Raw genomic sequence first — 14492 nt, 5'->3', positions numbered from 1 at the left:
TGTGATCTCACGGGCGCGGCTGCCACCGCCCTGACTTCCATCTCGGGCATGGGGTCAGTCTTACCTTCGGTGGGAGGCATAGTTTCCGGTCACGTGCCCCGAACCGTCACAGCCTGGAGTGGGACACCTGGAAGACACGAGAGCGGAGCTGGGGCCGCGTAGGAGTGGTAGGGGGTCACAACAAATCACACAGAGACAAGCAGTCAAACAGAATGAGCTGATTTGTGGGACTCTTTGCTTGTACAGAACTGGTTTTTGGCTAAGAATCCTTTTTTAAAAAAATAAATTTATTTATTTTTGACTGTGTTGGATCTTCGTTGCTGCACGTGGGCTTTCTCTAGTTGTGGCGAGCGGGGTCTACTCTTCATTGCGGTGCGCGGGCTTCTCATTGCAGTGGCTTCTCTTGTTGCGGAGCACGGGCTCTAGGTGCACGGGCTTCAGTAGTTGCGGCACGTGGGCTCAGTAGTTGTGGCTCGCAGGCTCTAGTGGGCAGGCTCAGTAGTTGTGGCACACGGGCTTAGTTGCTCCGCGGCATGTAGGATCTTCCTGGACCAGGGCTCGAACCCGTGTCCCCTGCATTGGCAGGCGGATTCTTTTTTTTTTTTTTTTTTTTTGCTGTACGCGGGCCTCTCACTGTTGTGGCCTCTCCTGTTGCAGAGCACAGGCTCTGGACGCGCAGGCTCAGCAGCCATGGCACACGGGCCTAGCCGCTCCGCGGCATGTGGGATCTTCCCGGACCGGGCCACGAACCCGTGTCCCCTGCATCGGCAGGCGGACTCTCAACCACTGCGCCACCAGGGAAGCCCTAAGTATCCATTTTTAAAGGAAATATTAAGATGTGTTAACTACTGTCCAATGCTTGGAAGACACCGTATTCATTGTTACCCTCCATTCTTTTTTCCTTCTTTTTAAGCCTTATATTTTTAATTGAAGTGTAGTTGATTTCCAATGTTGTGTTAGTTTCAGGTGTACAGCAGAGTGATTCAGTTATATATATATATATATATATATATACATAAAATTTTTCCGATTCTTTTCCCTTATGGGTTATTACAAGTCTCGAGTATAGTTCCCTGTGCTACACAATAGGTCCCTGTTGTTAAACCTTATTTTGGAAGGAATCTGAAATTCAACCCACAACTTACTGCTGGGCTTCTGTCTACATCATGCAAAGTTCTTATCTTTTGCTCAAGAAAAAAGAGTTTCCAAATTGTTTCTGTGTGTAATTTATTTCCTTTGATTTGCTCCAACACCATGATAATCCCTTACATTCAGATGGACAACAGTGGTGGATGGGACAACCGACACCTGGTGGATTAATGCACCTGCCAAAGAACGTAGGACACTTGCACCTGCCTGTTCTGCCTCAGGGTCCACCTTAAGAAGTCTTGTGGAAACTCTACCAATAACTCTGACTGACAGTCAACCGTTAAATTTGGAGTCAGGGGAGTGAAGGTGGAAGGAGATTCCAATTTTACTTAGAATGCTAATTAGGAACAGGGTTTAAAATACACTTGAATGCAAAAATATACAGAGATCTCACTCTTTTGTTGCCTTAAAAAATGCCAGATACTAATACAAATGTAGAGGTGGGCTTCCCCGGTGGCACAGTGGTTAAGAGTCTGCCTGCCAATGCAGGGGACACGGGTTCGATCCCTGGTCTGGGAAAATCCCACATGCCGTGGGGCAACTAAGCCCGTGTGCCACAACTACTGAGCCTGTGCTCTAGAGCCCGTGAGCCACAACTACTGAGGCAGCGAGCCACAACTACTGAGGTGGCGAGCTACAACCACTGAGTCTGCACTCTAGAGCCCATAAGCCACAACTACTGAGCCCGCACGCCACAACTACTGAAGGCTGCGCGCCTAGAGCCCGTGCTCTGCAATGAGAGGCCACCGCGATGAGAAGCCCACGCACCGCAACGAAGAGTAGCCCCCACTCGCCGCAACTAGAGAAAGCTCACACGCAGCAACAAAGACCCAACACAACCAAAAGTAAAAAAGTATAAATAAAATAAATAAATAAATTTATAAAAAAATAAAACGCAGAGGCTGTCATAAAATGTTTGCTTTCCCGAAAGTTCTTGTAGACAAGGTCATTGTTATTATTTCACTTGTATGCCCACCCGGGTTCAGATTTCTACTCCAACAAGAGTTTGAGACAGATAATAATCCAAAGAAGAATGTGAACATTATTCCTTTTCTTAAACTCTAACCCACGGAACTTTCACAGAAATTCTTCTATATTCAATCTTGAGGCGGAACATAGGGAGTGAATGCTTTTCTCGAAGGAAATATGAAATCTGCATATGTCTCCTCGAGCTAACTAGAGAACCCTGCAATGATTCTCTAATCAAACATTTAGAGATTTAATACATATTCTATACTGTAAGAAAGGCTCAGATGCTATTAATATTTTTAGTAAAATAGTGGTTTACTAGCACATTGCAATTCTGGAAAAGTCTATGCCAAAAAAACCTTGTTTTGAAATTCTCCCTGAATATCCAAACAAGAGGTCAATGAAATGTCCCCTTTTCTTTCTGTACAGAAAAAACCACAAAGATGTTACTTATTAGGTGACTGTATAAAGCAGGTAAGTACTGAACATTGCTATAGAACCACTCAATCTACATGTTTTCAATGTATTATCAACATTTTCTTCTAGAAATAATGTTTAGAGAAAATACTTAGGAGAATTGATAGCTATTTTTAAGATACGGCAACATAGAAGTTCAGAGCAATTGAGTAAGACTGAGTGAGTATGCCCAGCCCTTCTCTCCTTTCAATCTGCTAGTAAGTCTCCACTTCACGTCCTGCCATTTCAATCTAGAAAAATGGTAGCCAAGAAAATGATTCCTAGAATCTACACTGACACAATCAATTGTACACTCACTTTGTATATTTTAGAGTTGTCTTTACTATTCATGGTACTAAAATTCTGAATTTTTATACCTGATTAATATCACATCTTGTTTCATAAACGTTTTCCAGATAATTTTTAGATAAATTTTAAACAAGTTAAAAATTGGAAATACTAGCAAAATATTAAAAAGATATATTCTCTGAAATTTTACCTGTAATTTAGACACCAAGTGTTAATTCTACTATTTACACAAATATTACTTTATCACTAGACTTAGTAACACTGGTTTTTCCTAAAATATTATGTGCAAATGCATTTTTCTAATTTTGATTAATGTTATTCTTCATCTTTTCTAAATGTATGCCTTATATTTTTAAAGGGTAAATAGTGGATTATAACTTTTTATTAGTCTACAAGTATTATAACAACACATGAAAATAACAAGTGAGAAGTTTGGGATAACAGAAGATAATAGTAGGAAAAATCAAATCAATCAACGAAAGTTAATATATGTGTGACTTTGAGATCCTGTAGACAAGGTGAAAATGAGCCAGAATTGTATGTCGCCCCCAAAAGTGAAAGGCTGTCGTATGATTCAAAATGCCCACAAGGTAAAGTACTGTGCAGTTTTCCTAAAGTCAGATGATGAAAATGCTGGCCGTACCCTCCTAGGTCTGATTAGTATACACGTTCTGAAGGTAACAGAGAAAAGGTGTCGTAGGTGTTCAACATCATTTCTTTTAACATTTTTTTTTTTTTTTCTGTACGCGGGCCTCTCACTGTTGTGGCCTCTCCCGTTGCGGAGCACAGGCTCCGGACGCGCAGGCTCAGTGGCCATGGCTCACGGGCCCAGCCGCTCCGCGGCATGTGGGATCTTCCCGGACTGGGGCTCGAACCTGCATTCCCTGCATCGGCAGGCGGACTCCCAACCGCTGTGCCACCAGGGAAGGCCAACACCATTGCTTTTAAAAACATTGTAAAATACAAACCTTCCAAGTCCAGCTAATTAACTAAACTAAATTCCAGCGATTTGGTTTTAGCTGTTTGAGCTTTTGGTGAGAGAGCTCGTGGTCGTAATTTACTCAGGTGCCGTCTGCCCCTGGTTAGGGCCACCCTGGCCGGACACTTACTTGAGTTCCTGAGAGTTGGCCGCCATGAGGGATTTCAGAGTCTTATCTGCCAAAGGACATCCAGAAACACTGAAGAGGGAGGAGAAAGCAAAAACAGAGACACAAGCGCTGACACACGCAGGCCCGACTTGGGGGCAGCCTGAGCTGGTGAACACATGTTCAATCCACCGACGGGGTTTGGGACAAAGTCTGAACCCGGCTTTGCTGCTCTAGTGAGTCCGGGCTTTGGGCACCTTGACTACTTGTCACAGACTCTGGTTTGCTATTTACCAAACCAGGGGCTTTAGCCCAGCGAGACCCCCGGCTCCAGTGATGACTGACCCAGAGAACCCTCCCTCTGCATCCCGAGGGATGGTGCTCAGAAGTTAAGGCCCTGCCCAGAGGGACAGCGAATCACATGGGTGACACAGGTGGGAGGAAGGGCCGAGCACAGCCTCTGCACTACTGTCTCTCAAACCCTTTACTGAAGCCTTCCACAGCGTAAAAGGTCAGTTCAGGTCACTGCTGTCCTCCCTGGGTTTCACTTGAGCCCTAAAGCTGGACAAGACCCGAGCCCGACATGAACTCTAACTTCTGGCTGTAGCCTGGATCATAGGATCAGAAAACCGTTATTGACCAGGGAAGTACACTTTCTTTACAATATCAGTAAAAAGACTGAAGACTTAGCTTTATTTCTGAAAAACGAAACGAACCAAAACCCCAACTAACTCAGTCTCCAACTCCCGATCGAGATAATATCTTTCTAGAGAGGGTGAGGGTGAGTCCTTACGGAGGACAGATGTGGAACGCCTAAGTGAGAGGGTGGGGAGCTACCTGCGATGAGATGCATAGTTGCCTGTGACGTGCCCGCTCCCGTCGCATCCTGGCGTTGGACAGCTGGGTCAATAAAAACATAGAATCAGGGTCAGGTGCCTTCACGGATGCACTTGCTCTGACTGGGTATGAGGTAGCTTCTCTTTTCAAGACCAGTTAACACATATGGGACGTGAAGAAGCTAATGAACTAAAGATGTAGATTATATAAGGACCAGCAGACGAGACAAGAGGGAACTGCCATGGTCCTGAGTTATTAGTTTCCAGGATCACATCAGCTCTCTGATTCAGACGATGGAGGACAGTGATGCTAAAATACGTGTCCTGGCAATGGATGTGAGTCAATGGACAGTCAGTGGTGTTCTATTTCTTTGAAAATATGAGTTATACAACATAAATATTAAAAACCCATGCTTCACCGTGATAGCAGCTCTTAGGTACCAATTATATCACAGATTTCAGGAAGAAATTTTTGTGACTTTTTTTAAAGAAAAAGATAACATAGTAACTTCATAAGCATGTTAGAAAACACCTGAAAAAGAAGATCTTTGAAAATACTACATATGGCTAAAATGTAAACTGACATTTTAGATGGGACAGTTGCCGATAGTACAGAAAATAGTTACGAAGTTTAGTTAATAACGCTTGTGGTCAGTTTCATCCGAAGTTTTGAACCCAGCAAAGACGATGAGGAATTAACCACCTAAGCGGTAGGCTCTCCGGGCTGCCTGCCCAGGACCGGAGTCTGTCCCGGGCACTTCATTTGTCTCAGAAGCTGGTCACGTTCTGCGCATCTTACGTGTGTTTTAAAAATGATGCAAGTGGATAGTTATCCTGAGCAGTTTTGCTGCCAGAGTTAACAGATTCCTTGGTTTCGGAGCCCTTTATTTCCCTCTGACGCTGCTTGAAAGTCGCTGGTGTGAGGTAAGCAGATTGACCCCAGCCCACTCGGTGGTCTTTGTGTCAATAATCAGGGACATCAGCTACGTCACTCGTGCTTTCTGATGTTTTCGGCACCCTGCCTAACGTGAAGGCTCACCCACGCGTGGAATGCAGACTCTGCCTCTTTAAAGGGGCATTTGGGGATAGATTGACGACATCCAAGATTTCTGAAACGTCACCTTCTCAGTATTTTTTTTCCCTGTGAGCTACTTTCCAATCATTCTCAGGTACTCTAAAGAAACCGTAAGAGTTAGAACGTCTTCATCTCTCAGAGAGATGCTTGATTTCCGGAGCTGGATCCGAGCTGAACCAGCCAGCTCTTTGCCCACCACTTTCCTAGATGCAACATCAGAAAGGAAAATGCGGAAGCTACAAATATATGTAAACAAGTAAAGAAAAAAAAGAATAACGACTAACACCTGAGCTGAGTTATCTTGCAAGTGCCACTCACCCGCTAAACAGAGAAAAAAATCTTTTCTGATAATTACACAGCTGGAATATTCAGAGCGCGAGAGATGGGTCACAGTGCCCTGCGAATTCCTACTTTGGAAATACATCGCCACCTGGTGTGCCAAAATAGCTTTGCATTTATTTTATTTTACTTTAAATTTTATTTCTATTTTTAAATTATGCCTATTAACACTGCCAGGAGAGGCAAAGTGCCAATGATTTTTTTAAACCAGACAGTTATAAATTACTTAGGAAGTATAATGATAAAGTGTGCACTTAAACAGTGGCTATTTTGTTTCAGCTTTGTGGTATAAAGAGGTCAAGGAATAAAGCCAAGATTGAAGGGGGCGAGGTGGTGGGAAAAGGTCCTGTTTTGGATCCTGACGGCTGGTTTAATTTACAGATCTTCAATGAGAAATCTTGTACAATAACATGTGCAGATCCCAGTTGGGTGATGTATTCTGGGAAGATTTGCAAATGAGAGTATCACAACTTACAGAAAGGAAACTAGCTAGTTCCCTCAGTAAGTGGTGCTCAAACTCTAAGCAAATTCATGTTGATCAATGACATCAAAAAGTCCTATTTTAGCGGAACAGTTTCTGGTAAGCAATTAAGGTGCATTTATCTCTTAGAAACATAAAGCAAAGCATAATAAGGACAGGGTGAAACTGTAAAGCAGTGAGACATTTACAGAACCAGTGTGTGCCACAGGTGTGTAGAAGTACGTGGTACCCACCCAAGCGCTCCCCTGTTCCGAAATGAGCGGAAAACCACGAGGCCCCTAGAGAGTCAATTTCCTAGGAATTCATGATTGTATTCCAAAAATTGTTCACCATCTTTTTGGAGCCCTTTCTCTTTGCACCAGTGAGAAGTGCCCATTACAAAATGATCCCACTTTATTTTTCTGTCTAAAATGTGATGCAGGTTAATTATCAGTTCTTCACATTTCATTTAGCTTGGAACGACTCTGGAAATTTCCAAAATCTACCTTCAAAGGATAAACATTAGCCCTTTTGGAAGATACCTGAGATAATACGCAGACACAAAACGCATACAAAGATTTTAGAAACTTGACTCGCAGGCCCGTGGCAGCCTTGACACGGCTGCGCCAGGGCACCTCATGGAGGGCACTGTGCTTGGTGACGTGCAGCTCTGGTACGTGGGCCCTACGTCATCAGGAAACGTAAACCTCCTAAGAGAACATCATGCTCGAGGCAGCAATGTCTGCCCACGAAATCCTTAAGGAATGCAGCATAACCAATTATTTAAAAATCACTTGATCATAAAAAGAAATGAAATTGAGTTATCTGTAGCGAGGTGGATGGACCTAGCGGCTGTCAGACAGAGTGAAGTAAGTCAGAAAGAGAAAAACAAATACCATATGCTAACACATATATGGAATCTAAAAAAAAAAAGGTCATGAAGAACCTAGGGGCAGGACAGGAATAAAGACGCAGATGTAGAGAATGGACTTGAGGACACGGGGAGGGGGAAGGGTAAGCTGGGACAAAGTGAGAGAGTGTCATGGACATATATACACTACCAAATGTAAAATAGATAGCTAGTGGGAAGCAGCCACATAGCACAGGGAGATCAGCTCGGTGCTTTGTGACCGCCTGGAGGGGTGGGAGGGAGACGCAAGAGGGAGGGGATATGGGGATGTATGTATACATATAGCTGATTCATTTTGTTACACAGCAGAAACTAACGCACCATTGTAAAGCAATTACACTCCAGTAAAGATCTTAAAAAAAAATCACTTGAGTGTGGACAGGACAGACTGATGCTGGACTGGGGTCTTCTGATCGACAGCTTGTGTGTGCAGGGGCTGTGCAGCGTCTGAGGTGTGTCCCTGTCACCGGGGAAACGAGCGGCAGTGCAGTGGCACCAGGAGCCCGCGCGGGGATGTGGAAGAAGCAACCTCAGTGGCTGGAACAGCCTGCCCTCCTGGGAAAGGGGGCGGGAGCAGTGGGGCTGGGAAGGGGGGGCCACAGCAGCCGGGAAGGCCTCTCGGATGGGTGACACGTTGGGGAAGAGCTGAGGGAGGGGAGGACAGCCCCGCAGAGATCGGTGAGCAGAGCATTCTACTCAGGACAGGGTGCTTAATCTATTGTATTAGAAAAACGTAAACGTACTTTTCTGCTGGGGGATTCAGAAGAGAGGGTACAGATGCCAGTGCCTAAATGCAAGGGTCCCTCTTTGCTAGAAACTCTCATTAGCTGGCAGCTTTAACTGTATTGGGTGAGAATATACATGAACGTTTAATCACTTTCCTGTGGAAAAGATTTTCTTGCATGTCACTCACTCACTCCCGGCAAACAACCCCCCGGGACTACACTATCTGCTGAGGATATAAATGTCCCAAAGCCACGGTTCCCGCCTTGCCTTTGCCTGAAAGCCCCTCCCCTCCCTGTGCCCTCTCTCCCTCCCTCAACGTCCACCCTGATGTCTCCATGTCCCCCGCACGGTGGTGACCGGAAGACGAGGAGAAGGCGGTCAGGACGGCCTGTGTCCTGGCGATGGCCTGGGCGAACTCACACCCGTAAGCGAGCCGTGTGTGCCGCACTCTGACCTCCAACGGTCCCCGGCCAGAGATCTTCGGGGTGAAAAAGGAATAAGGGTGTGCGAGCTGGGCTCAGGCCACAGTCCTGGTTAACGTCCCTGCGTCATTTGGCGGCACGTCCCTCGCACCCCAGCTCTGCCCCCGCGCCCCGCTCCCGCCGCGCGTCCCCCCGCTGGCTGGCCTCGCTTATTCCCAAGGCCCGCTCTCCTGGGGTTTGCCCTGCCTTCTCTGCTTTAACCTCTTTCAACTTGCTGTGGCATCTGAAACCATCCAAGGCCCAGGTGGGAGTTTTCTGAGCTCTCAGCTCCCATGACCATCACTTGCCTCCCCCTTGGCCCCAGGTCTTTGTTCTTCGTGGGCTTCTTTTTCCCTGTCGGGTCCCAGCAGGATGCGTGCCCTCGGATTCTGGGCCGGGCACTCTGTCCTCTTCCTCTTATACATCTTCCCTGGAGGCCCCATCTCCCAGGCCGCAGCTCACGATCTCACGTCTGCATCTCTAGCCAACATTTCAGGTGATCTTCCTGACGCCAGACGGTCCCCATGCGCACCCGGCCCCTGAAGAATTCTGCACGCTGCTCTTCCTAAGATACCCCAGCCCTAGTGCACTTTTCTGCCCAAACACCCTGTGGCTTGTTCATGGGAAACCTGGCCATCTTCTCAGGGCCCTCACCCTGCTCTCTCTCTCTCTCTCTCTCTCCAAGTCACCTGGTCCTGGGGCTCAGCTTGGGCCCTTCTGCTCCGGACAGCCGGGCCTGTCTCAGAACCCACTGCAGCTCGACTAGTACTTCCTGCCCTGTCCTTTCAACTTCTGAGTCACGGAAGCCCTTGAGAATGTGACGAAAACCATGAACCCCCTTCCCAATAACACTCTGCAGTTAAGCTTTATGAGTCTGCAGGCTCCCTGAAGCCCTGACTTGGATCCTCTGAGGCCAGTGGGTGTTAGATTAAGATCTGCTGATCAGAACATGAACATTTCTAATTGTTTTACATGTTTTTTTTTTTCAGTCGATTAGACTTTTAATTCTCTTAGCATGAGATCACGTCAGGTACATTTTTTTCATAATCCTCTTAGTTCTGAGCACAGGTCTAGGTATATACAGAACAGTTAACTACCAACTGGTTGAAATTGCCCTAAAACATCTGCAAAGTCAGCTCCATAAGCCAAGGCGTTATCTGTTACTCAAGGTTTGGAATTGGAGTCTCCGCTCTAGAACCACAGAGTAAGCCACTCCACATGACTTACGTGATTAGTTCTTTCTTGAGATCTCTTGCGTGGAGCTTGGGTTTAGGGCTTGGTATGGAGGCCTCTCCAGGGAACTTCTTTTCCTCTAAATTTTCTAGAGAGCTCACTGGGTCTTTCTGAAAACAAAAATAATACAGAAGCACACAAGGCATTAGGAAACCCTGGAAAGACAACTGTATTTGAAGTCATTGGGGTCAAATTTGAGTTTTGGCTTAAAGACTTAGATGACATCCCTCGTCGGATTTGTACACAAAATAAATAAGATAATGAGTATAAGGGTAGATCTGGACCGCTATGGACATCTATGCTCAGTGAAGAATGAGAAATTGTAACTCACGGGCACACCTTTAGAAAGTTTGCATTTTGGCAAATATAACTACAGAGGTATTTCTTGAGCTATGTAAATAAGTTAATATTTTAAAATATTTTAAGTTTTACAGCATAGCAAACATTTCGTAGAGAACATAGGAAGAGTTCTTTATGCACACAGCAGTCATTGGTAAAAGAAACACTGCAAAAAATGAATCACACATATTTTCAAACAGAGAAGGAAGAAGTAAATTTAGGCTAGGAGAAAGTCCTTTCTTTTTTTTTTTTTGTGGCAATATGTGGGCCTCTCACTGTTGTGGCCTCTCCCACTGTGGGGCACAGGCTCCAGACACGCAGGCTCAGCAGCCATGGCTCACGGGCCAGCCGCTCTGCGGCATGTGGGATCTTCCCGGACCGGGGCACGAACCCACGTCCCCTGCATCGGCAGGTGGACTCTCAACCACTGCGCCACCAGGGAAGCCCAGAATGTCCTTTCTGATAAGCAGATAATTAATTTAAATTGTTTAAATATGTAATCACTGAGTCCACAATATCTAGGCAACATTTAGTTTGATTTTTCTGGATAATTGCTTTTAGTCTCACATCACTTCCTGTTTTCCTTAAACTACCTCTTTTGCTAAGTTGGCATTTTGTAATGGTTTTACTCATTGGATGGAATCTCTTGTTGGGTTATCACTAATTTTCATGGCCTTATTTTAAGCTTGGTACCGATCCTGATTTCATAAGGAAATCTCACTGATCCTTTCAAATCATTTATTTACCATCTGATATATTATCTTACAGAAAACTAATGACGGTTTTATTCAGTCACATAATTAGCTTACTTTTATCATTAAGTTTATATCCAGTAAATATAATACGTTCTGGATTTAATATTAAAATCAGATTAACTAATATAAAAACACTGTCTCCTAAATCTCTAAAGTACTGATCCATTTCAGGTGAGAAAACAATTTTGAGTTATTCAAGATAAATCTCATTTAAATCAAATGAATATGAAATTGCAAGGGCAAATACAATTTTAATAATCCTGAGTCTACACCCAAAATCAGTGGAAAAACAAAATCCCTGGATTTTCCCAAACAAAGAAAAACTCTAAGCCTTCATCTCAGTCATAAAGGCAAATGCAATCTCTTTCATTAATTACTTGGATAACAGTTCAATCAATTATTTTACATAGGACCACACAGTGGTAAATACGTTTACACGACCTCAAGTAACATTATCTTCAGACCAAATTAATAAAACCTGGTTTGGTCTAGCTTCTTCTTTCATATTATTTTTAATACTGAGTATTCCATTTTATATTATTGATTAATGTTTGAAAATACTAGCAGATACTAATACACCCCTGAAAAATAAAGAGAAATAGGTGTTTGATGATAGTTGTCTACTAAGGTAGAAGAGAAGGGCTATTTTAATGCTGCTTCCGTGGAATCTATAGAAAAGAAGTGAATTATGCATATCCTTTTCACGTTTCACAGCGTTAATGCCTAAAGCGAAGCATTAGCACTACCTTCTGTTTCATTTGGAGCTACCTGGATTCAGCCCGGTGGTGTTTTCCACTATAATTTACAAGCGACTTGGCCTTTTGAAAGTCGACACAAATGATAAACCCAATTTTGTCTCAGTGTGGAGCAGCTTTTGTTTTTCTGTTCAGATGCTGAATTTTTCACAAAAATGGCATAAAGTGAAAAAGCGATTTTATTATTTTCTTTGCGATGAACGAGAGCAAAGTATCTCTAAGGAGGCATGTACAGATGAACACATAAAGGTCATTAGCTGTTGTTTGTTGAATCTGCACATTATGGAAGACAAGGGAATAAGGGATTTTGAAAGAAATGATCAACTATGAAAGTTTAACTTATTTGACTCAAATGCATTCAAAATTAATGCTTGCAGAATATATGGTATTTAACTTAGCACAGTAGTATGTGCTGATGTTTCAGTAGGATAATTTTATTGGATATGACCTTTTAAATATTTTGTAACTTCTTTTAAAAACTATGGACTCTTGGGTGTGTGATTGCATTATGAAATAGTTGTCTTTTTCCCTTTTTTTTTTTGCCCAGCATTCTACCTCTAGAAGCTCGCAGAGAGCATAGGTATTAAAATACAGGTGACCGTCACTATAAGAATGCTTAATTTTGTTACAGAAGCATTGTATATTGGATAAACTCCTAAAAAGCACACCATAAAAATATGCCAACATCATTTGTCAGAATTTTTTCAACATTTAAAGTATCATTTTGAAAATAATAAATTTATATTGGGGAGACATAAAGAGAAAACGTGGCATACATATATGTGTGTGTTTAGAGAGTATATGGGTGCAATGAAATTCCTTTAATGTACAGACAGAAGTTTACATAGATTTCAGTAAAGACCAGAACATAATGGGAACATGAATAACAGATAATAGCATCTGGCACTTTTAACATTTGAAGCCCTGAAATCTTTGGAGAACTGACAGTTGAATGCAACTGACAGCCTAGTTATTTCTCAGCGCTTTCCTTTTGAGATAATTTGAGGTTTTTCCAGATTCAGGATTTTGCTTTTAGAGGGCATCTGGACAGGCTATTTCACTGAGAGAGACAGACAATATTTTCTGAAAATTACCACCAAAATGAGGCAACTGTTGTGCATATGAACTAGATAACAATGAATTGGAAATAATCGCCCAGTGTCTGGTCGTGGCAACGGGTGTGAGTCTCGTGTGGGATGTGCGGGGCTGGGGAGGTGAGAACAGTCCACGTTCACAGAGCACCGCTGGGGCCCCGAGCTGCGTCTCTGCGGAGCTCACGGGAAGGACAGCCAGGACCATCCATCCCTGGTTTGTGTGGTCACGTGGAGTCACGTCCTGTAACCGGGCTCAGGGGCTCCGGTCCTGCCATCCTAAGAAGCACTGAAACCACTGTGGTCTCCAGCACACACCTGGCCAAGTACCACTGCTTCATTATTCTCTTTCTCCTTTCCTTCCTGCTTTTTCTCAATATTTCCTAGCTGTCTCCATTTCCCTGTGTACTTTTTTCTTCTCCTTTTCTCCATTTTCTCCCTCTCCCTTTTCTTCATTTTAGGGAAGCCCAGGCCCATTACTTATTTTCTATATGACCAAAGAACAACGACTTTATTGCCTCAATTTTCTCCTCTAGAAACTTTGATAATAATCCTGCCTTTCAGAACTGTTAGGATAATGAGCTGCTGTTTATAAAGATCTTTAATCTTTATTCTTACTCAACATGGTCTCCCTCTGCTACCTTCCCAACGACGACATTGAATACAATCTACTTTTTCAAAATAATAACTATCGTGTATCACATTTTTCATTTAGGGATTCAGAACAAAATGTGAAAAATACTCTCTATTGGTAAATTACCTTGGCACGGATGAAAGCACAAAGAACAAGGGTGAGAAGCTGCCCCAGGAGTTACAGGGGTTCAGAAGCACCTTTGTGTGTGTCCCCGCGGGGACAGCGCCCCAGCAATGAACCACCCACGTTCAGACCGTGACAATAGGCGTTAGGCTGAAACCATATTTGTCAACTCAAACCTAGTGCAGGGCTTCCCTCGTGGCGCAGTGGTTGAGGGTCCGCCTGCCGATGCAGGGGACGCGGGTTCGTGCCCCGGTCCGGGATGATCCCACGTGCCGCGGAGCGGCTGGGCTCGTGAGCCATGGCCGCTGAGCCTGCGCGTCCGGAGCCTGTGCTCCGCAACGGGAGAGGCCACAACAGTGAGAGGCCCGCGTACCGCAAAAAAACCCCAAAAAACAAAAACCCTAGTGCAAGCACTTGGACTCCAAGAACTCAGTTGATGTCTCCGAAGTCCTCTTTGCTGCTCTCAGTAACACTGAATTTCCACTTAGCTTGTCAGTTCCAGACGTCAGGATACTTAGGCTGCCATTTGCAGCAGAGAGTCTACACTGTCAGACCTGAAGGGGGCGAGCCATTCCGGAAGGAGCAGAAACCTAATCTGAACAAATCCTCTCCCCCACGATTTTGCTGGCGCGTTGCACACTGTCACAGGTCCGTCAGCCTTAGATAGGAACGTGCTCCAGCTGAATCCATGAAGCCGCCTGGATGAATCCACATGTTTTGATAAAGAGAGAATATTTGTCACGAGACTGAATTTTCTGGTGATCTGAGGGGTAAGTACATACAAGGA

General features: G+C 44.2%; 1 protein-coding gene across 1 annotated transcript in view; it reads right to left on the bottom strand.

The window, feature by feature from the left end:
* The window catches only part of ST18 (ST18 C2H2C-type zinc finger transcription factor), a 64335-nt gene that overhangs the window by 15222 nt on the left and 34621 nt on the right, over window positions 1-14492 (bottom strand). Inside the window, exons 10-13 of the mRNA XM_027127855.1 lie at window positions 10003-10118; window positions 4806-4868; window positions 3993-4061; window positions 65-127 (exon numbers count right to left, since the gene is read on the bottom strand). Of these exons, the coding sequence (XP_026983656.1) occupies window positions 65-127; window positions 3993-4061; window positions 4806-4868; window positions 10003-10118 (311 nt within the window). The remainder of the gene's footprint in view (window positions 1-64; window positions 128-3992; window positions 4062-4805; window positions 4869-10002; window positions 10119-14492) is intronic.

Source organism: Aethalodelphis obliquidens, unplaced genomic scaffold, assembly GCF_003676395.1.
Source record: "Aethalodelphis obliquidens isolate GAN/ISIS:26980383/991018 unplaced genomic scaffold, ASM367639v1 scaffold33, whole genome shotgun sequence".
Lineage (NCBI taxonomy): Eukaryota > Metazoa > Chordata > Mammalia > Artiodactyla > Delphinidae > Aethalodelphis > Aethalodelphis obliquidens.
The sequence above is the reverse complement of the archived record's forward strand: the minus strand, read 5'-3'. Positions and strand labels throughout refer to the sequence as shown.